The 23,522-nt window shown below is 63.3% G+C and overlaps 3 protein-coding genes across 3 annotated transcripts; 1 reads left to right on the top strand and 2 right to left on the bottom strand.

The window, feature by feature from the left end:
* The first annotated feature begins 129 nt into the window (after positions 1-129).
* On the top strand, positions 130-10,317 carry CHLRE_09g390097v5 (uncharacterized protein). The gene is made up of 23 exons (XM_001695012.2): positions 130-600; positions 966-1,123; positions 1,299-1,589; positions 1,756-1,877; positions 2,077-2,296; positions 2,465-2,630; positions 2,766-3,155; positions 3,275-3,538; positions 3,669-3,818; positions 3,956-4,159; positions 4,293-5,188; positions 5,352-5,446; positions 5,582-5,638; positions 5,832-5,964; positions 6,115-6,213; positions 6,357-6,516; positions 6,651-7,184; positions 7,372-7,566; positions 7,705-7,773; positions 7,896-7,963; positions 8,128-8,310; positions 8,432-8,609; positions 8,787-10,317. The coding sequence occupies exons 1-23, from the start codon at positions 355-357 to the stop codon at positions 9,345-9,347; spliced, it is 5,439 nt and encodes a 1,812-aa protein (XP_001695064.2). The 5' UTR covers positions 130-354; the 3' UTR covers positions 9,348-10,317.
* A 161-nt stretch (positions 10,318-10,478) lies between these two features.
* Positions 10,479-15,479, bottom strand: CHLRE_09g390060v5 (uncharacterized protein). The gene is made up of 6 exons (XM_043065531.1): positions 15,139-15,479; positions 14,402-14,868; positions 13,922-14,221; positions 13,482-13,785; positions 11,400-13,301; positions 10,479-11,253 (listed from the first exon to the last, which is right to left on the bottom strand). Exons 1-6 carry the CDS (start codon positions 15,349-15,351, stop codon positions 11,008-11,010), a joined length of 3,432 nt encoding a protein of 1,143 aa, XP_042921127.1. The 5' UTR covers positions 15,352-15,479; the 3' UTR covers positions 10,479-11,007.
* A 715-nt stretch (positions 15,480-16,194) lies between these two features.
* Positions 16,195-23,139, bottom strand: CHLRE_09g390023v5 (uncharacterized protein). The gene is made up of 5 exons (XM_001694888.2): positions 22,907-23,139; positions 22,425-22,535; positions 20,368-22,250; positions 19,492-20,123; positions 16,195-19,333 (listed from the first exon to the last, which is right to left on the bottom strand). The coding sequence occupies exons 2-5, from the start codon at positions 22,522-22,524 to the stop codon at positions 18,250-18,252; spliced, it is 3,699 nt and encodes a 1,232-aa protein (XP_001694940.1). The 5' UTR covers positions 22,525-22,535; positions 22,907-23,139; the 3' UTR covers positions 16,195-18,249.
* Between the last annotated feature and the right edge of the window lie 383 nt (positions 23,140-23,522).

The following is a 23,522-nucleotide window of genomic DNA, read 5'->3' as shown; positions in this document are numbered from 1 at the left end:
ATGATCCATCAACCAAAACTATGCCGGACTTCATCTATGCGCGGGCAGGCTTGCTTGGCTCCAATCGCATGAAGTCTCCGGAGTCGGGACGGTGCCCATTCTCACTCCATCCCCACTTTAATTCGTAAACTGAATTCTTCGCTTGATGAACTGCTGTAATAATCCAGCGCGAATCCGCGAGTTCGCAGGCTCAAGCTTCTCTAGCAACGACCGACCATGTCTTCATGAGATACTCATAGTGTATTTGGCTAAAGCATGATGAACGCAATAGGGCTGGCCTCGGCTGGCCAGAGTACCCAGCTCGGCCGGCTGGTATCCAAGCCTCGCTCTGTGGTGTAAGCTCAGGAGCTTAATATGGCCCTGAAGTTTATGGAGGGACTGTGCAAGCTCTGGTGGAGCAGGCATGGTAGTGCCAACGGCTCCGGTTCTCGTCCGCGGGCCGGCCAGGCACTCGCGGTGCTTGCGGTCCTAAGTCTCCTTGTGAGCTCAGTTAAAGCACATTATGATGGGGCGAATGGGACCCGAGTGCTGGCGTTCGACGTGGAGGACTTGCGCCTGCACCTCCTTAGCGGGCCCCCAGCTGATGGCAGTTCGACCAGAGTAAGTTGCAACTGAGGATACAAAGCATAGTCGGCGTAAGGGTCAGGGGGCGTGGCAAGACCGCACTCCAAGGAAGCATTCCGGGTATTGCGTTTAGGGAAGCCCTGCAAGCGGGATAAATATGACTAGCACGGCAAGCAAACTCGCTGACGGGCGCGCGTGTAGGCGGCGACAGCGGTCACACCGTGACTCGAAAGAGCCAGGCACCTGACCCTGAGCGCACTGGCTCCCACCTGCACTTGTGCCCGTGGGAAGCTCTTGGCGCGCGGTGGCCAAACAGCATCGCTGGCATGTGCGCGCTTCCTGACGTGAGCGCGGAGTGTAAGCCGACGTGCAAGCCTCTCTGCAACCCCCCCCCCGTACAGATTTCCATTATGTCCGACATGGTCTTCACGTCTGAAAACTGGCCGGACCCGGTGCAAATCACTCACTCGGTGACGCTGTACTCTCCTTACCGCGTGGCATTGGACTTCTGTGGCTCCGGCCAGAAAGCGCGGCCGCTGTTCAACGTAACAGCCACTGGGTGCGTGGTGGGCAGGCGTGGCGGAGCTGCGCTGTGTTGCGAACATGCGCAGTGCCCAAGGATACAAACGTACCATTGCGTGGTTGTGGCTTGGGCATACGTCGATGTAGCTTAAGTGCATGCCTCGTTGTTTTACTGTCCCTGTTCATGGCGTGCCCCAACCCCTCATACACAGGAGCCTGCTACTGCTGCGCGTCTTCATACGCAACTTCCTGCCGGCCACGCCCCAGGACCTTACGGGCCTGGGGCCAGTGCCGGCGTTCCTCAGCAGCGGCGGGCGCGTGACCATCAACCTAAGCACGTTTCATATGGGCCCCGAAACGACATGGGCCTTGACCGCCCCTGCAAACCAGAGCTTCTGGGCGCGGCAGCGTGGCATCGCGGGCGCTGTCACCGACGTCTACTCGGGCGGGCCCATTCAGCTCGAAACGCCGGCGCTGTACCTGCTCGAGTACTTGGGGACGGAGTAAGTCGGATTGTGTTGAGAGGCGGACGTGGGCGATGAATGATATGGGAAAGTTTCGACACTTTGGGTGTTGACGGCATCTCCTCTGTCTGCGCGGCGTGTCCAACGAGCCGCCACTCTGCTGCCTGCTTACGGTATTAAGGTGGTTTGTTTGCTGCATACGCAGCTACGCGCTGATCACTGGCTATTTAGCTATGGACCTTCGCGGCTGCTTTTCTGGCTCCCCACGAGACACGGTGCTGGTGGTGTGCCTTTACACCTTCGCCGACGCGCTCCGAAACCCAAATGGTGAGCTCGCTAGCCTATGTATCGTGCCGCCTTTCCTACGAAGCAAATGCTTTTCATCAACTTTGAGGCCCCGTAAATGTGCATGGTTTGCGTGCAAGCTGCAGGTCACTAGCTCCCTTGAATGAGTGACTCTTTCTTGCTCTCCTACGTGGACAAATGCGCTCGATGCCCATCTATATGCTGCTTCGCCCACCTGCAGCGCGATATGCTATGGTCTTCCACGACGTGGGGCTGGATCGCTCGCTCTACAACCCACGCAATCCCCTTCAGATCACAGCGCCAACGGTCGTCCAGTCCTGCCCCGGCTCGCATCCCTCCATCAATCTGGACTTCATCACGACCGGCATCGCGGTCCGCACAAAGCTAGAGTTCCGGGGTATCCGCTTTCGCGGCACGCAGCCAACCAACTTCACAACCTGGTAAGGTGTCGTGGCATCGCTGGTATACTGCGCCGCTTCTTGTGGCCTTCCCTGGACCCGGCTGTGGCAAACACACGCTCGTTACCGCGTCGTCTGCTTGCGCTCGCTTGTACAAGACTGCCGTACGCCCGTACCGAACCTCCCTGCCTCCACCTGTGTCACCTACAGGCCGCCGGGCGTGTCGCTGCTTCTGTGCATGTTTGACGTTTTCGACGGCGGCATGGTGAGCCTGGTCAACAGCACCGTGGAGCTGCAGAACCTGCCGGCCGCGGTGCGCATCCTCAAGGCGCTGCCGGCAGGCACGTCCATGGACGCCTCACGACCCAACCTGCAGGTGCGTGGGAGTGCAATGGAGTTTCTGGAGCCGCTTAGCACTCTGTGTTGCACAAACCTGCCCTACGGCTGCTCCTTGTTATAGACTGCAACCCTCGGCTGCTGACGCGAACTCGCCGTGTCCTGCTGTGTGTAGCCGAGTGTGGTGTCCTGGCCCTCGGCCAGTGAATTGGCACGGGCGCAGACGATTGTGTCCACCCCGCGCACTGTCGGGGAGGGCGGCGCGGTCCTGACGGCCTGGTCCGACACGCCCTTTCCCCTGGCGGCCGCGGCCGGAAGCGTCGCGGTGGCTGCCAGCAGCCTGACAGCCACCCCGTCCACCCCCACCACCTCGCCGCCCAGCTTTGAGATAACGCAATGGCTGCTGTCGATGAACGCCTGGACCCAGTACTCGTCCGGAAACGTGGACGCTGGGTTCGCGGGATCCGAGCCGAGCTCGGCCGCCTGGAGCTTCGAGCACGTGCACGTGGAGCAGGCGGACGTGGCAAACGTCTACGCGCTGTGCTTTGGCGCGCCGCTCGAGCAGGTGCGGTGTTGCAGGCATGAGGGCGCTCCAGGTCTGCAACCTTATCGCAATGTGTGCGCATACAGAGCTGCAGTCTCACAGATATCAGTTGCTGAAGAGCACGGGAAATGTGTGCGCAGGGCATCATTTTCCGGAGTCAGGTGGCTGTGGTGGCTACGGACGTGCAGCTGCGTGCGGCTCTGGCTCGCGCGGCTCGCTACATCCAGGTAGTGTCCGACATCAAGTTGGACCCCGCCAACTGGCCCTCCGGCGACAACGCGCTGCTGGTGGAGGCCGGCATCATCGAGGTTCGCGGCTGCCACCCGCTGCCCGGAAAGAGGTACACCATCGACCTCAGCAACCTACGAGGCGTGGTGCGCATCGCTGGTCGGCTGATTGTTGAGGTGAGGCTGTGTACGTCTGCCCGGGACTTGAGTGACTATTTTGTTTCTGCTTGAAGCAACAAGGTCATCGCTTTCGTGATGTGGAAGCCGTGCCCCCTGTCTTTACGTTGATTGTGCGCCGCGTGTTCAGGGCGACCTGCGCTTTACCAACCTGGGCTGGCGCACGCTCCCGGCCTCGGACGTGCTGGCAATCGCGAGCGGATCGGTGGGCCTTCCCTTAATGAGCGCCTTCCAGCTTGTGCCCAACCGGGCGGGCTCAACCGGGGCCATGGACATGGAGGTGCGCGCCCCGTGTATGTAGCGTGCCGCTCCTAGTGCATGGCCTGGAGGATCCGTCCATGTATGCGCGCGATCGCGGGTGCCTGGCACCTCACCATGCTTGATCGATTTGCCCCAACCTGTCCCGCACTGTCACAGCGTGTGACGCTCGAGGAGCTGCTGGATTCTACCTCAGCCGGGCTGCGCCCCTCGGACATGCTCACCGTGCTGCACCTCACCCACCTAACGCCCGCGCTGCGCCTGCGCAACGCAACGCTGCTGCCGGGCGACGGCGGCGTGTCGATGGGCGTGTGGGCAGTCCAGGAGGATGCTGGATACACGTGGACATTCGTCGCGGCCAAGGTATGCCGGAAATCCAAGCGTTCCAGGCTGTATGCGGCTATACGCTTTTGCTGTGAGTGAGTGGGTACTTGACAGATGCGGTCTATATACATCATGTCGCATGGCGGCTAAGCGTCCACCATGTATGCAACAGGTACAATGGACGCCGCAGGCAACAGATGCAGATACCTGGGATCTCACAGCGCCGCCGGACGGCGGCAGCGGGAGTGGCAGCGTTCCGGTCGCGGCCATTGCCGTACCCGCCGCAGTGGGTGGCGCGCTGCTGGTAGCCGTGGCGGTGCTGACGGTGCTCTTTGTGAGGCTGCGGCACAGCAAGCGCAATGGCGGGGACCGTGCGGCGGACGGGGAAGCCAAAGGGCTGGGCGGCAACGGTGCCGCAGCGATGTCAGTCAGCAAGGTTGGCGCCTGTCATGCGGCCCGCAAGGACAGGGGCAAGGAGGAAGCTGCCAGCGGCTCTTCCGCGGGCAGCGACACAATAAACACCATCCCGGGTTCGCCGCATGGTGCAGTCGCGGGCACGGGCGCCGGCAGCGGGTACCAGCCGGGCGCGGTGTCTGGCGGCTCTTCTGCTGCTGCTGCTGCTGCGGGCATACTCGCTGCAGCCGCCGGCGGAAACACCAACAGCGGGGTGCCCGGCGGCGGCCGTCCCGCGTCCGGCTCGCGTTCCATGTTGGAGCTCTCTCTGGCGGTGACGGCAGGGTGGGGTGCCGGTGCAGCTGTCGCACTACCTGTGAATGCAGCGGCCGTGGATGCAGCTCGGCCGGGACAGGGCCCAGACGGCCGCCACGTGTCAAATGTGCAGGAGGCGTCTTCCGCCACAGGAGCGCCTAACCTGCCGCCTTCCAAACGGCTGACACCGAGCGCGGCGCGCTCCGGGTTGGCTGCAGGGGGAACAGCCGGCATGGCCTCCGATGCGCCAACCATTGCCATAATTGGAGCAAAGGTCGGGCTGAGCGCGGGCATCAGCGCGCGTGGCGGCGTGGCGTCCGTGACGCAGGAAGCCCTAATGCTTGCCAATACCAGCTCCGGGTGGGTAGGGCTGTGTTTGGCTCGACTGCTGCCTTGGGTCATGGTGCTGTTGTGGTGCACTATCTGCGGCCGCGCGTGCAGCAATGGAGCTATCTGGGTCGCCGACTATTTTGCCCCGTCCGCTGCTTTAGCAATTGAGCAATACCTTGTCGGTTGCACGCAGGGGGCCGCGCGATCGCGCTGCGGTACCGGGTCCGCTAGAGGGCATCGACGCTGCCAAGCGTGCCATCCAGGCCGGCCGGCCGGTTTTGGCCACTGGTGAGTTGCCACATCCTGGCATGCGGGCCAGAGTGCGGCAGCAATTCATGCAAATGCCTATCGCATTCAGATGCACACGCGCATTGCCTCAGCCTTTCTTGACGCAGCACCCTGGCTACCCTATCCTGCTTGCAGAGCGGAACTCGCTGGACGACCTCGAGTTGATGTCTGTACTGGGCGAGGGCAGCTATGGTAAGAGGTGGAGTGGGTATCCCATATCAATCCCGGAGGTCCCTGCGCGTTGTACGACGTGATTGCTGGGTGCATAATTTGCCGCCTGGAGCCGCTTGGTTCCCCATTGGAATTGTTTGTCCATTGAAGTTATTTGCTGTACAATACCGCATTCAAACCGCCCTTTGGTGTGTCCCTCTCCTCTGAATCACAGGCCGCGTGTACCGTGCGCTGTGGCGCGGCACCACCGTGGCCGTCAAGGTCATCCTGCTGCCGGCGCACATGAGCGGCCGCGAGCGCCACGAGCGCATGGCGGTGATGGAGGCAGCTATCAGCAGCAGCCTCAGGTGGGCGCGCGCGGCCTTGATGCAAACGAGCTTTGGACAAGTGTAGCAAGTCGTTGCGACTACCGGATCGCAGAGCCTTGCAATGCACGCCTGCTTGTGGCTGACATTCCTGATTATTCCCGCGTGTTGCTCGTGCTCCTGTCCTTGCAGCCATCCCAATGTGGTGCAGACTTACACATACACGGTGGAGGAGGTGCAAGGAGCCAAGGCCCGGGCGGCGGCGGCAAAACGCCTTAAGACCTCACTTGGGTGCGCCTTTAGCACAGCATGTTATACATTTTACATGTAGCATTGATCGCTTAAAAAATGGCTCATCCGCGCGCTGTTGTAGTAAAAACACAGGTGATGCTGACTCGCGTGTTGTCCCGTGCTTTGCTTTGCCATGCCCGCAGCTCCGAGACCGGCGGCGCCGACGGTCTCCAGGGCTCGGGCACGTACAGCGAGGGCGGGCCCAACCCCGGCCTGTCGGGCTTACAGCTAGGTGACGGCAGCGCCACCGCCCAAACACATGGTGCGCCGTCACACCACGAGCAGGACCTCATCGGCTATGAGGTGAGTGCGCACACTGCACACGCAGCACCGAGTCGCGATTACATGATTGCATACCGTACTCGCGGTGCGTGTTCGGTGCGGCTGCTCTTCGTCTGTTTTGTCACGCATGGCTATGTAACTGTTTCCTTATGCAGATCCGGCTGGTGCAGGAGTTCTGCGACCAGGGCAGTCTGCGCGACAAGCTCAATGCCAAGGCGCTCTTCAAGCCTGTGCTGCCTCCTGGCCTACAAGCCGCGACGGCCATCAACAGTGGCGCGACGGGCGGGAACCTTGCGGCGCCGTCCACCAACACGGCCATGGTTGCCGGCCTTGCCTTGGCCCGGGCGTCCCGCAGCTACGCGAACAGCCCCGCCCTCGGCCCTGCAGCCATGGGGCACACCACGGCCCCGGGGGCGGTGGACCTAGTTGCGCCCATGATGGGGCCGCAGTCTGGATCCCTGTGTGGGGCCAGCGCCGCTATTGCAACTGCACCGACGGCTGCAGCCGGTCCCGATGGTGCTGGCCCAGCCATTCCGAACATGGCTAGCCTGCAACGGCTGGGCGGCACGCCGCACATGCAGGCCATGGCGACGGCGGGAGCGACGGGCCCCTTGCAGCCGCGTCCGCCGTCACTGCAGCAGGTACAGCTGCGCCCTGCCACCAACAGCAACCTTGATGCCAGCGGCGGGGTGAGCGAGCAGCCATACATGTGCGCGTCAGAGAACACATAGCAGAATTGTCTGTATGTGTGCATGCATCTTGCGTCTTCCTCGAGGATTGTGCATGGGAGTTTTGTTTTGCACTTTGTCGTGTAGCTGCTGGCAGTATGCCGATACCTTGACACATCATCCATCACGTGTACCTCATATTCTGCAGGGCCCGGTTGGCTCCAGCAGTTTGCCGCAGTCCGCGCCCCTGGTGGTAGACCTGGCCGCGGTGCTTGACACCGCCATCGACATTGCGCGCGCCGTGGCGCACCTGCACCGCGAGGGTATCGTGCACGCGGACCTCAAGCCGCGCAACGTGCTGCTCAAGGGCTCCACACACGACCCCCGAGGATTCGTGGCCAAGGTAGGAGCGAAGCCGGTTGTGTGACGGCTGAAAGGTCCGTGTTTGCACCGGGCTCTTACGCACACGCACCTTGTGCACGCATGCAGTACCTTTCCTGGATGTGGATCTCACGGTATCCTCATTACTGTCTGTATGCAGGTGGCTGACTTCGGTCTGTCCATGCGGCTAGACCACGACGAGACGCATATCAGCAACGCCTTTCACGGGGTGGGTGCGTCAACCACGTATGGGGCCTGTGTTTCCTCGTAATAACCATCGAAAATGAAACGGACAAAGCTTATCAGTGGTTTGATATCTAAGAGTGCTCCCTGGCTTGTTCGCTGTAACAGACGCTCGCATACATGGCGCCAGAGACGCTGCTTCACGGGCACGTGTCGCGTGCCAGTGACGTCTACAGGTGGGCAGGCGCTTCCTTACCACAGGGGATCACCGCGCATGCCAACTACTGTGTACGGTACTCAGGGAATAAGAAACCCTGTATGTGGCACGGTGTGATGCCACCAGAAACTGGTTGCCCAAAGCCTCTGAGTCTCTACCCGCACCTGCAATTTCTGTATACAGCTTCGGCATCCTGCTGTACGAGCTGTACAGCGGCGAGACGGCGTACAAGGACGTGCCCAAGGCGCTGCTGGGGCATGCCATCACCAAGGACAACCTGCGGCCCGTGTTCCCGCCGGCCCTGGGCGCGCCCTTCGAGTACCAGCTGCTAGCATGTCGCTGCTGGGAGAGCAACCCGGAGATACGGTGCGTGGGACGCATGGGAACAAGAGGATGTGTGTCAGCAGGCGCGGCTGCATCCGAAGTTGCTGTGGTGCTGGCTTGCGATAGGACGTTGACGGGAAGCATCATTTGCGTCCGCCTGCAGGCCCGAATTTGACTTCATTGTTGACGAGCTCAAGCGGTTGCGCTGCCGACTGTGTGAGCCGACGGACGACGCAAGCAACACCCGGGGCGTGTGGAGTAGCATGGGCCAAGGAGCGGGGGCCAGCCTGGCGCCGGGCGTATTCGCGCTGCCGGAGCAGTGGCCCGCGCCGGCCAGCTCGGTGAGGGAGTGGGGCGGCGCGGGCGTGACGGGGGCGTCGGGACCCTGGCCCGTTCATGTCAATCTTCATGCAGAATAGGAGGTGTCGAGCGTACGTTGCACGCTGGGTTTGGTGTATTTAAGCAGGACGAAGCTCAAGCTAAATTGCCGTTCCATGTGCTCCTGCCCATGCCTGCAGCGTCTGCCTGCGATTGCGGGTGTCACCGCCGGCTGTCTGCTGCCGAGCAGCTCCGAGTCATGCAGCAGCAGCGGCGACGACGACGACGACCATGACGAGGATGACGACGACGGCTCCGTGACGATGAGCGCGGCGGCCTCGGTTGTGGTCAACGCTGGGCCAACACCCAACTGCAGCGGCGGAGGACCTGCGCATGCCACTCTGGCGGCCACAGTTCTGGCCAACGCCCAAGTGGCCGTTGCAGCCCAACCCAGCTGGGGCGACGTTCGGGACCGGCGGCAGGCCCCGGGGCTGACCGGCGGAGGCGTGCCTGGTTCTAGCAGCCTTAGCGTGAGCATCGGTGCGCCGACGTTCGCACCGTCAACTCTGCGCCGCAACACTTCGCCACGCCACCAGCAGCACCAGCAACAGTACTTGGGCAACCCATTGTCTGGGGCGCAGCTGCTGGGGCCAGGAGCTAGTGGCCACGCGAGCGGCGCCAACTCGCGCCAGCTGTCGAAGCCCGTTGAGTTCGAGGTGGTGGCAGAGGAAAGGAATGAAGACATCCCATGGTCTTTGTGAGTGAGGCGGCAGGGACGGAGGTGTGGACACGCGTGTCGATGTTGTGCCGCACCGGCAACGGCTGGTTACTCTCACAGCCCAACTGGCAGACACTTTGTTTGGATATCGGTGTACAACATTGCAACGCGGTGCGATGACTTAAACATACGCGAGGAGATGGGCTGAAGTTGCACTGTTTTCCTCCACAAGGAGAGCCATAGTGGCCTATTGATCGCAAGTACGGTAGGCGGCAGGTCGAAATCGGCCAAAGCGAGCAGTGATCTCGCGCAGCCGATTTTCTGCCTTGACAGGGCAATTGTCTTCCACAAGGTATGAAGAGGTAAGCGTGGAGGTCTCTCGCACGGGGTGGGGGTAGCGCAATATAGTCTGGTGCCTCATGGGGCCATGTTTACTTACTATTGGCGTTGCGATTTCTGCAGCGAGTACGTGCGAACGGCAGCCTCGTTTTAGCCTGCGCGTTGCAATGTCTGTTGGCTAGCTACACGGTCACCATCCCCAGTGCATGAATGAATCGATCAGCACTGTACGCCTAGCGACGCTCGGACTGCCTTCATGCGTGAGATGCGGTAGTGGGCTTGTATTGGGTCTACATGGGGCTTAGCGGGGCTGTGGGAAGGTTGTGCAGGTTGGCGCGGGGGATCATCATGGGGAAGCATGCCGTCTTGCATGCGAGAGGCCGCCAAAGGGTGCAGGGCAACTATGAATGCGACACTACACAAGGGACAGTCCCCACCAATCAAGGTGCAACCATGCCGCAAACGAAGTAACACGGCCCCATCGGCTGTCGCAGTGTTTGTTCGACGGCGCCTGGCGAATAGGTATATCGGGGCTGTGTATGCGTGTGTCTTGTTGAAGGGACACAGTGAACAAGAAAGGCGGTCCCCGCATGGCTAGTGGGCTGAGCCCAGTAAGACATCGTGTCGCAGAGGTGCAGGTCGTACAGCCTCCTGATGTACGCTTAATCAAGATAGTGGTTTCCCTCCCGGCGTACGCACGCACGCACGGACAGGCCGTCAGGGTGTTCCTGAGAGGCGTCGTCCCCACTGAATCGCTGCGCTCAGGGCGCTTGACGCTTGAAGAATGTTTCGGTACCGTGAATGTGTTCCTCTTGTATCCCGCGCTTGGTAGGACAAAGTATACGGCTTACATGTGTAGACTGCCCCTGCCCCTTCCCAAACCTGCCCCTGCCCAAACAGTACCCCGACTAAACCAGCTAGCATAAGGACCTTTTGCGCTCTCCCAACGTACGGTACGTCATAGTTCCACAGCAATTGCCCGAGCCACGGGAGTATGCTCAAGCCAGGCACCCAGACCATTCCTTCTCTGCACTCCATTTGAGTTTTGCCTACAACAGCGGCGCTCATTCGTGTACAGTGCTTTGTGCCGAATCCCTGCATCCCACGTGCTTAGTTGCCCAATCAAGCTCACAGCTCGTCCAGAGCAATCCCGTGTTGTCTCCAATCTAGTGTTGTCTCCAACCCCACCACCCCGATAATGTTCCCCACACTGCCATCCATGTGCTACAGCTGTCAAGGCAGCGGTGGCCCTACCTCTGGCCCAGGCCCGACACACGGCCACCGCTGCCCAACAAATGTTCACCGGAAGGACTGGCAGGAGCTCACACAAAGCACGAAGGACCCTCCCGTCACTGCAGCTCGCGCTATACTTGCAAGACTCCAATGGCCTCTTCCAATGCCGCCACCACCGCTTGCAGCTGAAGTGCTGTCACGGGTGCGCGGGTTGCATCGGGTTGCATGGGCACGCCCTGCCTTTGCCTTTGCCTTTGCCTGCGCCCCGCCTGGTAGTCAGGTGCAGGCTCGCCAGCTCTGCCGGCCACTGTGCCGGACTCGAGTCCCGAGGCACCGCCGACAGAGGCCGCCACGCGACCAAACGTGGTCGCGAGGACCTGCCACATATAGTAGGAAACAGGGTGGCAATGTAACATACCAAAAAGCTGGCCTTTGAGACGTGACAGGTCCAAGCAGATGGCGCATTGGCGTTTCGGCGTTTGATACATCGGCACTCTCGCGACACAGCTAGTAAGGGTCTCACCTGCACAACATCTGGAGCAACGGCCCCAACAAACGGCCAGGCTCCAGGCGCAGCCGTCCGCACAGCCGCCAGCGCCTCCGCAGCCTCTCTCAAACACACAGCAGCTGCATCCTGTGGTGGTGCCTCCGCATCCGAAGACCTCTCCGGCGCCACCAGCCGCTCTGTCAAGTTCCGCACATAAGCCGCCGCCCAGCCCGGTGGCAGCCGCAGCCCCGCCGCCGCCGCCAAGACCGGTAGCCGGCACAGCTGGGCCCCTGTGAAGTGGTCGAGGCGAGTGCGACTGGCCACGTCGACAGCCGCAGACCAGCGGTCGAAATCGGGGGATGGCGCGGTCCGCAGCAGGGACTGCTGCCCCGATGGCCTTGCAGCCGGACCCCAGCCGCCGCCGCTGACGTTACTGCCATCACCACCACCAGTGCTGTCCCCCCGCCACGCAGCCAGCGCCTGCACCCACACCTGCAGCTCGGCGGGAGAAAGGTGGGGCACCAGCCGCAGCCCGAGGTCAGGACCCGCCAGCGTGCGCCACAGTTCTGTTGTGGCCGCGAAGCTCTGCAGCTGCGCTGCACCATCAGCCACCTGCTGTGGCAGGCTTGAGCCTGTGGAGGAGCTGCCCAGCCCAAGTAGAGCGGCCAGGAGCACACTGGTGGGCTGCGCAGCGTCCGCGGCCGCCCGGCTAGCGGCGGCGGCGGTACCAGCTGCGGAAGCGATCGCGGCAGCCTCGGCAAGGCTGACGTTGCCAGCGGTGATGACGGCGGTGGGCGCGGCAGCCCTCGCGGAGTCTGTAGCCGCTGCCGCAGCTGCGGGCGACAGGCGGCCCTGCAGGTCGTGCACTGCTGCAGACAGCGCCAGGTTCAACCAGGCAGACGGTGGGGCGTGTCCATCACCCACGTCTCCGGCAGCGGATGGCGACCGCTGATCCGCCTGGCGGGCCCGCCACAAGCCCGCCGCGCCCTGCAGCAGCGCCGCCATCGCCTCCAGCGAGAAGAAAGGCCCAGGCGCCGACGAAGAGACACCCGCTGCTGGTGCTTGTGCTGGAGCAGGCTGTATGGCTGCTGCCGCGGGCGTTGCCTTTGCTGCTGACAGCTTTCCTCGCTGCTTAGCTGAGGCCGCTGCTGGTGTCTGTGAAGTGTCTGAACCTGCATCATCCAGCTGCACTGACGCACCGAACGTCTGCTGCTGCAGCTCAGCAGCAGCAGCCAGAGCTCGCCGCATCGCGCGCCGCCCCCGTGCACTTTGCGCCACACGTTCCACCTCCTGCTTCGCCTGCCGCTGACGCTGCATCGCCCCGACCTGCGCCTCCAGCACCGCAGCTGTCTCTGCCACCAGCCAGTCCAGCCACCAGGCCGGCACAGGATGGCCCGGGCCCGTGTCTGTGCCCGAGCGGCCGAGGGCGCACACGAACGCCGCGAGGTGCTCGCCCAGGTCTGGGCCCGGCGGTTGGACGCGGCGGCCCGCGTGTCCTAGCCTGTCCTGTACTGGTGGACTGAACTGCCAGCTGCCACTGCTAGGGTGCAACGCGAAGGGCGCGGACGGAGTCGCTTCTGCAGCGCGCATCACGGCGGTGCCGCTAGCTATCTGTGCGGCTGCTGTGCTATCCACGCCGGCGGCTGGCGGCGCTGAGGGCGCTCCTGCTGCTGCTGCTGCTGCTGCTGGCTCCAGGCCCGCTAGGCGCAGCAGCGTGCCAGTGGTGGCGGGCGAGGCAGACAGGCTGGCGACAGGTGGCGGGCGGCTGGGCGCTGGCCGTGATACGTTCATGTCATTGCTGCCAGCAGCAGGTGCAGCACGCGCGGGCTGTGCGGCTGTGCTGATGGCGGCAGCAGCCTCCTGCAGTGCGGCCACCACTCTCCGGCAGGCTGCTTCCACCAGCGCTGGAGGCGGCTGCACGCCCAGAGTGAAGAGCGCCTGTGACACAGAATAACACCGTAACATAACCTGTCAACGAGACTACATGCCCGTCTGGCCGCGAGTGCAGAGCGCGTCTGTATGTTATACAGACTATCAGGTACCGTATCACAGATGCATCGATGTAGCCCATCACCCCGCACCAATCCCGGGCCTGGCCTAGAGTCCACTCGCGCCCACCTCCATCACTCGGGCCAGCTCGTCCACACGCATGTCACCCAGTGCCGCCCCCACCGCCACCACAGCGGCTTCCCGCCACGCATGCGGCGGCGTGCCCCGTCCTCCAGCTGCAGCTCCCGCCCCCTCCGCCGCCGCCAAGACTCCTCCCGTAGCCGCTACTGCCATTGCTCCTCCCTGCGCCTCCGCTGCGGCGGCAGCTGCCAGCTGCGCCCGCCCCTCCAGCGCTGACACGAGCTGGTCGGGCCGCATGGAGCCCAGTACGCCCACGCTCGCTGCGTCCCAGGCACGTACCGCCGGGGCATACCTGGCGGCAACGGGAACACAAATGCGCGGGGGTTTGTCGCAGGTTTTAAGTCAAACCTCGACAGCTAGCGAAACACCGGCGGTGTGGCTGGCTGTGTCATCAACTACATGGCATTGTGATATCCACCGACACTCACCAGATACCCATGCGGCCCAGCCCAGCTGCCATGTACGACAGCGCGCGCGGCCCAAAGTGCGGGATCTTTGGCAGCAGCGAGCTGCACACAGCCTCCACCATAAGCCTAAACCCCCGCTCCTCAGACGCCGGCACAAGCGGCGCCCGAGAGGCGTCAGGTGCTACGCCGGGTGCCCCCTGCCGCCGCTGTTGCTCCCGCTGCAGCTGCCGGCGCCGCAGAAGCAAGCCCGCGTCCATCTCATACGTGGCAAGCTGTGAAGACAGGCTTGAGGGACCGAGTGGCTGCAGCGTCGGCACGTGCCTGCGCATGGCGGGGTAGAGGGAACACAAAGGGTGGTTGTAAACCCATTGAAATTCGTAAACCTATCATTATGAGGAAAGCATGTGTCACAAACCGTATTGCCAATCAAAGGAATCGTTTAATCGCCGACATAAAGGGCTACCTGCCCCTACCCTGTGCCAGCCTGCCTGCCTGCCCCACCTGAAGAAGTAGGCTGCGGCATGCTCGTCAAACAGCGGCAGGTAGGTGGGCAGCAGCCGGCTGGACAGCGGGTGGCGCCAGTCGCGGCAGGCAGCCAGCCGCGCCACAATGCGCGCGGTGGTGTGTGGGTGCGGCGCGTCGCGGCTGTCTGCAAACAGCTTGGCGCGACGCCGAAAGCCCCCGCTTCCCATCTCGGCAGGGCTTAGGCCAGGGGCTGGGGCTGCAGCTCGAGCCCGGTTCCTGGCAACAGCCTCAACGCCCTCAGTGCCGTTGTCGACAGCCGCGGCTGTAGCAGAAGATGGTCGCCGCCGCCCTGCAGGCCGCGTCGTCGTCGCCGGGCCATTGTCATCGCCCCCCGCCTCGTCGGCACTGTGCCCATGCCCGAACCCCTGCTGCCGCAGCCCTGACCCGAGCTCCTGCTGCTGCTGCTGCTGGCTCTCCGCGGTCCGAATAATGTGCAGGAACAACTGCATTTACAGCAGAAGCGTTGAAGAGGTGCGCGTCCCGGGCCCGACCTTACAACACGCTGTCAACACGTTTGCTCCCCAGTGACGCCAAGCGGTAACGTGGGCGGCTGTTGACTGGCCAGCACAGCCGTGCGTGAGCTACCGCTCGATATCCATGGTAAGCTTTCCTTTATTCCCATATCCGTCTTAATTTTTGGCGGCAATCAACCCAGATAGCTGAACCCTGCGCCTCAGCCACTCCCCCGAGCGTCCACCACAGTCGCTGCCCACCTGGGAGCCCCGCAGCGGCTTGGGGCGGACCACGCGCGGCGCTGGCTGTCGTCGGAGTTTCTGCTCCTCCAAATCAGCAGCCCCAACGCCCCCATACTTGGCTCGGCGACTGGATTTTGGCGCGGGGATGGGGTTGACGTGCGTGGGAAGGCGCGCCGAGTGTGCGCTGGGTGCGCCGCTCGCGCCCGGCCACCCTCGCAGCAGGTCAGTCATAAATTAAGTTTGATGATTATGATGTGTAGTAGGCATGCAACTGCCTATCGCCGAAATGACCTGTGTGTTGGGGCAACGTGTTCGCGTCATCGCAGCAATGCTGGCGAGTCAGGTCATGCAGCAGCTAACGTATACTTAGTGTGACATGTTACCCGTTTATTTCAGTGCCAAATCGAGTTTGCCCGCGGGCGGCCCCGCTCCCGGCGGCCCCATGTCGTGCCCGACCAGGCCGACCTTGCCCGATGCCGTTGACCAGGTCTCGGATGAATGACACGTGTCTCCTTCTCCTTTCATTGGGGGCTTCATGCTTCAGGCATCTGAAGCGAGAAGGCTTTGAACCTTTTTCCCGGGGTCTGGGGGCGGAGTGGCGAACGTTCCCAACGTGATTGTCCGTCTGTGTCGTGGCCCAAGGCACAACCCGATCCAATGTTCACAGGGCTCCTATCTTAATGTCTCCAGACATTACTTGGCCATTTTGGCCGTTTCCAGGACATTCCTCCCGGGGGCTAATGTCTGGGGTGAGACTTTGTTGGCCCGGGTTTTGGGCGGGTTTTGTCCGAATTCCTATGGAAAAGTCCCCAAACCGCCATGTGCCCAGACAAAAGATGGCGGCCACCCGGCCGTTTTTGTCTGGAGCTAGACATTACCCCAAAAACAAGATACGACCCCTGAATGTTCACGACTTCACGTCCGGCCTTCCGTCACTCCGTGCAGCTCCGTGGATCATGCGCGCCCTTGCTGAGCTGCCTGAGCAGGAGTGGACAGCAGTGCCTACCGGGCAAGGGTGCAGCAAACAGTCAACTTTAGTGGGGCCCGCATGCTTCAGTCACGGGCGCCGTGCAATGCTGTAATTTATTACAGTATTAGCCCAATCAGGGGTGCCCCTGAGCCTAATTCAGGGTACGCACCACCAGTACACGGTCGTTGCTAGACCCGCATGGCGCACCACTGGCCTGGGCGGCAGCACCGGCTCCAGCTATCGGCGCCCCGCTGCCCGGCTGCCAGCTGCCCCTTCGCAGCGGACTGGAAATGCAAGCACATTGATGTGGATAAAGAGACAACCAAGTCCAGACAAAGCACTGAAGCACGTGCCAGGTGTGATGGAGAGACACGACTCCAGACAGTCCAGAGTATATCACGCTAAACAGCAAACAAGGAGGTGGCTGCTGGCGGGGCACCTTATTCAACCTCCTGCTTTCCCCAACCGGCGTCAGGATCTTCAACCTGTCGCCGGGAGGTCCACACTCCACACCAAGCCCGCCTGAAACAACAAACACGCATTGAAACTCAGCCATAGTAATGTGGCGCCCAGTGGCCGCAACTGCTTCAACAGCCACGCCATGGGTCAACCGCGCTTACACCATATTCTCCGCAAAGTAGGATAAAGAATGCGTTTGACCCGCTTTGGCGCACAGGTCCCAGCACACTAACGAGTCCAAGACAGCATCAACTCGCGTTGAGATCGTATGCGGCAGCGCACAATGCTGAATGCTGCCAAACCGGCGCAGCCATACTACCCTGCCCAGTCCATACTACCCACCCCACGTGCCAGATGCGCGGTATGTCTCAAACCTTCAGACCGAACAGTCCCACCGCGTGAAGTGGGTCCCACATAATCAATTGCCGCATTGGCACTGTCGCCCGCAGTGGCGCTATGGCGGTGCACCCTGGCCGTTGGGAAGGAGCCTGGTGCTTGAATGCTAAAATATGATATTTCACCGAACGCCTCCTTGCCCGCACTTGTGTCCGCCCTCGCAACAGGACGACAGACAGAGGCGACCCACCCTCTGCTACACTTGCTGTACCCGCCACGTGTCCAATCGCCCCAGCGACCATACACAACGTAACACCTGACATGCTGCAGAATCACGCTCCTGCTGCTGTTGCTGCTGGCGCACGGACCCCAAACCAAGCACAAGCCGGCCCAGCGTGCAGTCCTCCACACCCGGGGGCAGCGCTGCCAGCCTCATCAACAACCTCCACCCCCCCTGGCTTAACGTATGGCTTCTGCATACGTGTCCCCAGCATAATAATGCATAGGCGTAACGTTGAAGGGCCTTGGCAGATGATGCCGCCAAGCTTAGCCAGACGATGCCGAGTCATAACACACTCAACTTCGCTCTGCAGTTACCATCGAGCGCGCTTGCCTTCCTCTCGATTTTCTCCAGCCAATATCTTCTCCAGGCAGTATCAGTCAGAACTTCACGCGTCATTAGTCTATGCGGACCCGCTCTTTCCCCGCAGCCAACCCTCACGAGCAAACCGACGCACTTGCACAATACGATAACTCGAGCCAAGAACCCAGGATCCCGTATACCATAGTTGTGACGAAGGGTAGAAGGCCTGGGTACTGGCCGGGCACCAACAAAAAACCCAATCATATGTCAAAAACCCGCAGGTCGAAGGCCTTTTACAAGCTAAGCCGGCCTGGCCGCCCACGACCGTTGCCGGCTCCCTACAACCCAGCAGAAGCTGTACATGCCCAGCGGGGAGTGAACACACTACGACAAAGCTTCATGACCTCGCACTCATCGCTCAATGCCATCCCCGTCCCGAGCTGTATGATGTGGCAGGGTCTCAGCCAAGGCTTGCTCCTCTCCCGTGCGCAGCCTGGCCCTGGACATGCTGCGAGGCAGCCGCCGGTCGCGACTAACCCTGACTAGCAGCACGGACCTCTCACTAACACAATACATGCGGCCCACGCGGGACTCTCTCTTGCAGCCACCAGGACGTTTTCCGCCAATGCAAGGCTAGGTGCCGAAGCCACGAGCAAGATTGAAAATGTCTGCCTGACGTAGACCCACGCCCCATGCCTCGGTGCCCCTTAGTGCGGATTGGAACCTCGCCGCCGCCTGCCGCGTGCGGCAAGGCGCTCTCACCGCCGGCTGACAAGCAGCGTTAAGCCACCGCCAGAGTGCGGTTGGCGTGGCAGCCCTGGCACAGCGCGGTGATGGAGAAGATGGTGCCGTGCTGGCGCGAGCTGCACACCTCGCCGGAGTCCACGCGCGCCGTGGGCCGCGCGCCGCCGCAGCCGCAGTCGCCGCAGCGCTGCGCCGCGTTGTTGCACTCGGTCTCCATGCACATGCGGCGGCGGCCGCAGTCGGTGCACGACGCCATGATGGACAGCAAGAGCGGCGGCAGCGTGCAGTGGCAGTTCTCACACGGGTCCAGTTCCGTGCAGCCGCCAGAGCCGCCGCCGCCGTTGCGGCCGCCGCGCTGCAGCGCGGCCAGGTCCGGCTTGACGTCCTCATCCGGGTCGGGCTTGCAGCCCATGGCAGCCGCGTTGCCGCAGCGGCTGCGGCGGCTGGGCGACATCGCAGCGGCGGCGGCGGCGGCGGCGTTGTTGATGGCGGCGGCGTTGTTGGGGTCGGCCACCTGGTGCAGGCCACCCAGCGCCGACATGAGCGCGTCCACCTGGTAGTGGCCCATCTGGAAGGCCAGGTGGAAGGGCGTGACGCCGCCGTCGCTGCGCAGGTGCGTGAAGGCGGCGGGCCAGCCGCAGTGGTCCAGCAGCAGCAGCCCGATGCGGGCGTCGTCCAGCATGGCGCTCAGGTGCAGCGGCGTGATGCCGGCCGGGCCCTCGGCGTCCACGCGCCAGCGGTAGCCGTGGCTGTCGCCCCACGCCAGCATGCCCGCCAGCAGCGAGACGCTGCCGCTGCGCACCGCGCGGTGCAGCAGCGTCAGTCCGCGCTTGTCTGCGGCGCCGGTCTGCGAGGGCGTGCTGGCCGAGTGGATGGCGGCCACCATCTCCGACGCGCAGGAGCAGCGCGCGCACGCCAGCGGCAGCACGGCCGAGGCCACGGCGGCCCAGCCCATGTCGCAAGCCATGGCCAGCAGGCGGCGCGCCTTGAGCGCGATGACGGCGTGCTGCAGTTGCGCCGCCACGCCGGGCTGGGCGGCGATGTGCTGCAGCACCAGCGCCAGGTCTTGCAGCAGCAGCTCCACCGTGTCATGGCGCAGCGGGCCGGTCTTCACGTCCAGCCTGCAGCGCAACAGGTGGATAGGAGCAGGGGATAGGTGCGGGCATGGTGATGGCCTGATGGGGCGCGTTGACTGCAGGATGCAGTGACCTGGCCAAGACTGAGCAATCAAGGAACACTGAGCAAGCCAAGCCAGGAATGATCAATGAGCACGACTCACTTGTTGATCTCCTGCACCAGCTCCTCGTTGCGCGCCACCAGCAGCTGCTTGGCGGGGCTCAAGTACGCGCCGCGCGCCACCTCCACCCACACCGGGCCGCACAGGTCCGGCAGCGGCGGCAGGCGCACGATGGCGCGGTGCGTGGACAGCGCCTGCATGTGCGCCTTGAGGTGCTTGTTGCCCCAGCGCAGGATGACGCTGCAGCCGGGCGCATCCAGGTTCAGGCCGTGCAGCTTGAGCACCGTGGGCTGGCCAGCCACCGCCGCCAGCGGGCCCAGGCGGCGCACCACCGGGAAGCGCCCGTCGCCGCGCACCCGCGCGGCCGCCTCGGCGCCCTCGCCCGTTGCCGCTGGCGCGGCTGCGCCGGAGGCATTAACGTTGGCGTCGCCCGCCATCTTGCCGTCGCGCACCAGCAGCATGTCGGTGCCCATCTGGACCGTGTACATGCCCATGTGCCAGAAGGGGCAGCCGGTGCGGGTGAGCAGGTGCTCCACCAGGCCGTGCAGGGCGCCGGGCGCAGCGGCCTGCTGGGCGCCGGCCTCGTCCACCAGCATCTGCACGGTGAGGAACACGCAGCCGGGCCGGATGGATGCCTCCATGGCCAGCGGCGCGGAGGCCAGCCAGCTGGTCACCTACGTGGACAAGGGTAAGCAGAGGGATGGAGTTGGATGAATCAGAGGTAAGTGAGTGATCAAGATGTGGTGGATGTAATCTTGCACTACGAAACCGGCCCCTTGCCTACTCACCTAAAACCCAAAACCCAACGCGTCTGAAAGCCACGTCAGGTTTCACAAAGAAACACGGCTCAACCGCTTCACTTCCCGTGTTCTCCTCTCGGCGCCCCCGTTTCGTGCCTCCGGCACATGGCCAACGCACCTGGTTGCGCAGGTCGTGCGGCAGGTCCGCCGGAGTTTTGTTGAACAGCTTCATGGACAGGCGGATCATGCGGTGCTCGCTCTCGAATGCCGGAGAGAACTCGTTGCGGCCGGCCAGGATGTCGCGCGCCAAGCCATACGTGCGCGCCTGGTCCGGCTGCGCCGCGGTGTCGCCGCCGGCGGCCATGCCCAGACCCGCAGCCGGCGCGGCAGCCGGCAGCGCCGGGTGGGTAGGCACGCCCAGAAGCAGGCGCAGCGCGTGCAGCTGAGTGGGGTTCTGCATCAGGCACGCCAGCAGCTTGCCGACATCGCCGCCCTCAAACCCAGGCACGGCGGGGGCGCCGCCCGCAGCACCGCCCACGGCCGCAGCAGCGGCCATGGCACCGGCGGCCGCGACCGCGGCCTCCTGCGCCGCAGCGCGGCCCTTGGCCTGCTCCGCCTGCGCGCGCCGGCGGCGGCGGGCGTTGTGCTTGGACAGCTGGTCGCGGCAGCTCTTGCGGTTGCCGTCGAAGGCGGTCAGGTCGTGGAAACGGCCACACTGCTGGCAGAAGCGCTGCAGGCGGCCGTCCTTGAGCACCTGCTGCAGCTTGATGTGCACGTCGCAGATGCGGTAGCGCTGGTGGTACTCCTTCAGATTGGTCAGGTCCTTGCCGCAGCCGGGCACCTGGCACACCATGGCGCCGGTGTCGTCACCCACGTCCTGCAGCGACACAATGTCGCCCAGGTTGGCGTAGGCCGCGGCGTTCAGGGCCGCGGCGTTGCCAACGCCGCCGCGCTGGGTGCCGGCCGCGCTGGGGCGGCGGGCCACCTCGTCGTCGTCCTCGCTGTCACTGATGTTGAAGTCAGACAGGTCGCCAGGGGCGGGCGCGGCAGCGCCGCCGCGCGCGCCGACGGTGTTTTGCGCCGGCTGCTTGGGCGGCGGTGGGGCCGCCTTGTTGGAGCTGTCCGCCTGCTGGCGACCGCCGCTGCAGGTGGGGCCGGTGGCACGGTTGCCGCTGCAGCAGGGCGGCTTGGCGCAGTTGTCAGCGCTACCCTGCAGCGAGGTGGTGTCGCCGGAGCAGCCCAGCGCAGGCGAGGGCAAAGCCGAGGGCGGCACCGCCATGCTGGCCTGCTGGTGGAAGATGCCCGAGCTGGGCGTGGGGAAGGCCACCGCGGGCATCTGCAGCGCCGGCGCGCACTGCGTGTGGCCGCCGGGGAAGCCCGGAAGCCCCATGCTCGGCATCTGCAGCGCCATCGGCTGCGCGCCCCAGCCCATGGTCGCAAGCGGGCCGCGGCCACCCGCACCCATGGTGGGGAAGAAGGAGGCCGCGGCGGCGGCCGCGGCGGCGGCAGCGGCAGGGTTGGACATGTCGGGCATGGCCGGCCAGCCCATGTGACCCATGGCTGGGTTCATGTGTCCCATGCCCATACCGCCCGCCTGATGCCCAGTGGCCGCCAACGGGGCGGCCACGGGCATAGGCGGCGGGGGAGCCACCATGCCAGGCGCGTGGCACATGTTGCTGACGCCGCAGGCGTCTGCCACGCGCTGCTGCTGCTGGCCCGGCATCATGCTGTTCAATGCCGTTTGCAGGGGGCCCGTCAGCTGCTGAGCAGGGGCGGGCGCGGGAGCGTGCTGCTGCACACCAGGCGCCATGCTGCAGCAGGCGGCGGTGGGGGCGGCAGGCGGACCCGCACGGCTGCCGCTTGCACCATGGCAGGGCTGGCAGGCAGCGTGCTGGTGGTGCTGCTGTGCTGCCTGCTGCGGCGCCGAAGTTGCAGACTGCTCCGTGACTTTCCGGCGCTTCAGCGCCTGGCAGCAGGCCACGTTAGGCGTCTCCTTTGGCGCCGCGAACATGTTGAAAGGGTCCCAGTTCCAGTCCTCGACGGCCCATGTTTGATCGTCGCCTGCATGTCAAGCCCCAAAACGCTTACGGATTACCAACGTCCATGCAGTTGCTTGTTCGAGGACAACGAGCACAGGCATATGGCACCGCCCAATTTGCACCCGCGAGTGCGGCTCCGTAATCGGCTGCCTGAAAAGCGAGAGGCCTGACCCGGGTCTGCCTGGAAACAGCGCACCTTGCAGCAGGAACGGGTCCAGGTCGCTGCTGGTGATGCTGTTCGCGCGGTCTGAGCCGGCTTCCTCGTCATTAAAGATGTTGGCCAGGTCGGACGCCATTTTGTCCGCACCTGAGGCGAACACCCAAGCAAAAGGTCCGTAAGTCAGCCGCACCAGCAGAGCCTCTGTGGCGAGTCTATCAGCCCCAGGTGTGCGCCTAGGTCCTGCCGACGAGCACCCGCGAGTCACAGAAATGAGGACTGCCTCAACAACGCGCTCCCGAACGCCTGGCGATTGTCGTGTAAGCAGGAAGTTCAAGCATCGAGCCTACTAAACGCCTCGCTGCGCAAGATCCCAATCCTGGCCTCGAAAGCCTCCCCATGACCCAAGAATTTAGCCCAACTGTTGTTGTTCTCGGCACTGTTGCGCCCGCTCGCCCGCATTTCCACCAGAGCAGCCTGAGGTGTTTGCATAGCACCCTCAAAACGGGACCCTCGCGCACCTTCGTCTGAGCGCTGCCACAGTCGTCACGCAGCCAGTCCTCAGCTTGGTCAGCGTTGCCTTTATTTGCTTGCTAGAAGATGGTTTGCGCGGCCAGCTCGGCCGGCGACGCTTTGTTCAGCTTGTCAAACAAGTTTCGGAGGGCCTGAGCTTGCGCGTTTGGGGGCAATAGGTGGATAGAAAGTCTGAGTGCCACCCCACCGACTGGAAATGTAGCCAGATTACCTTTGGTAGGGGCGGTCGAGTGCAAGAGGAAAGAAACGGGGGATACGGCATGTCGGCCCATGACCACGACCTTTTTTACGCGATGGAAGGTAAGGCGGAGCCAATCGCGAAGCCTGTAAGCCTGGCATGTATATAAGGACTATGTATATCTCCCGGAACAGAAGCGACTCTTGGTGCCAGGGCGCAGTTTCTGTCAGCAGCATGCCCAGCGACGGCATACACAAATAGTCAATCTGGAACACCACAATTTGGTTCCATCCGCGGTGCAGGGGGACTCCTGATGGCGGGATTCAACCTAAGCGTTCATATTTAAGGTGGCGCCCCGCGAATCTCAGGCGCGCGATGGGGCATGCAACAGTTGTGCTTGCACTTGACGTTGTGCTCGCTGGCGC

This window comes from Chlamydomonas reinhardtii, chromosome 9 (genome assembly GCF_000002595.2).
Source record: "Chlamydomonas reinhardtii strain CC-503 cw92 mt+ chromosome 9, whole genome shotgun sequence".
In the NCBI taxonomy this organism is placed as follows: domain Eukaryota; kingdom Viridiplantae; phylum Chlorophyta; class Chlorophyceae; order Chlamydomonadales; family Chlamydomonadaceae; genus Chlamydomonas; species Chlamydomonas reinhardtii.
Note: the sequence above shows the minus strand (reverse complement) of the source record. Positions and strands in the feature narration are given on the sequence as shown.

Coding starts and splice junctions, on each gene's coding strand:
- CHLRE_09g390097v5 (XM_001695012.2), top strand. CDS start 355: ATGGCCCTGAAGTTTATGGAGGGACTGTGCAAGCTCTGGTGGAGCAGG. Junction 2,297..2,464: donor CCAACCAACTTCACAACCTG/GTAAGGTGTCGT, acceptor TGTCACCTACAG/GCCGCCGGGCGTGTCGCTGC. Junction 4,160..4,292: donor GGACATTCGTCGCGGCCAAG/GTATGCCGGAAA, acceptor TGTATGCAACAG/GTACAATGGACGCCGCAGGC.
- CHLRE_09g390060v5 (XM_043065531.1), bottom strand. CDS start 15,351: ATGACTGACCTGCTGCGAGGGTGGCCGGGCGCGAGCGGCGCACCCAGC. Junction 14,869..15,138: donor AGCCGCTGCGGGGCTCCCAG/GTGGGCAGCGAC, acceptor CTGTAAATGCAG/TTGTTCCTGCACATTATTCG. Junction 13,786..13,921: donor CTGGGCCGCATGGGTATCTG/GTGAGTGTCGGT, acceptor CGTTGCCGCCAG/GTATGCCCCGGCGGTACGTG.
- CHLRE_09g390023v5 (XM_001694888.2), bottom strand. CDS start 22,524: ATGGCGTCCGACCTGGCCAACATCTTTAATGACGAGGAAGCCGGCTCA. Junction 22,251..22,424: donor GGACCCGTTCCTGCTGCAAG/GTGCGCTGTTTC, acceptor CTTGACATGCAG/GCGACGATCAAACATGGGCC. Junction 20,124..20,367: donor CGCACGACCTGCGCAACCAG/GTGCGTTGGCCA, acceptor TTGTCCACGTAG/GTGACCAGCTGGCTGGCCTC.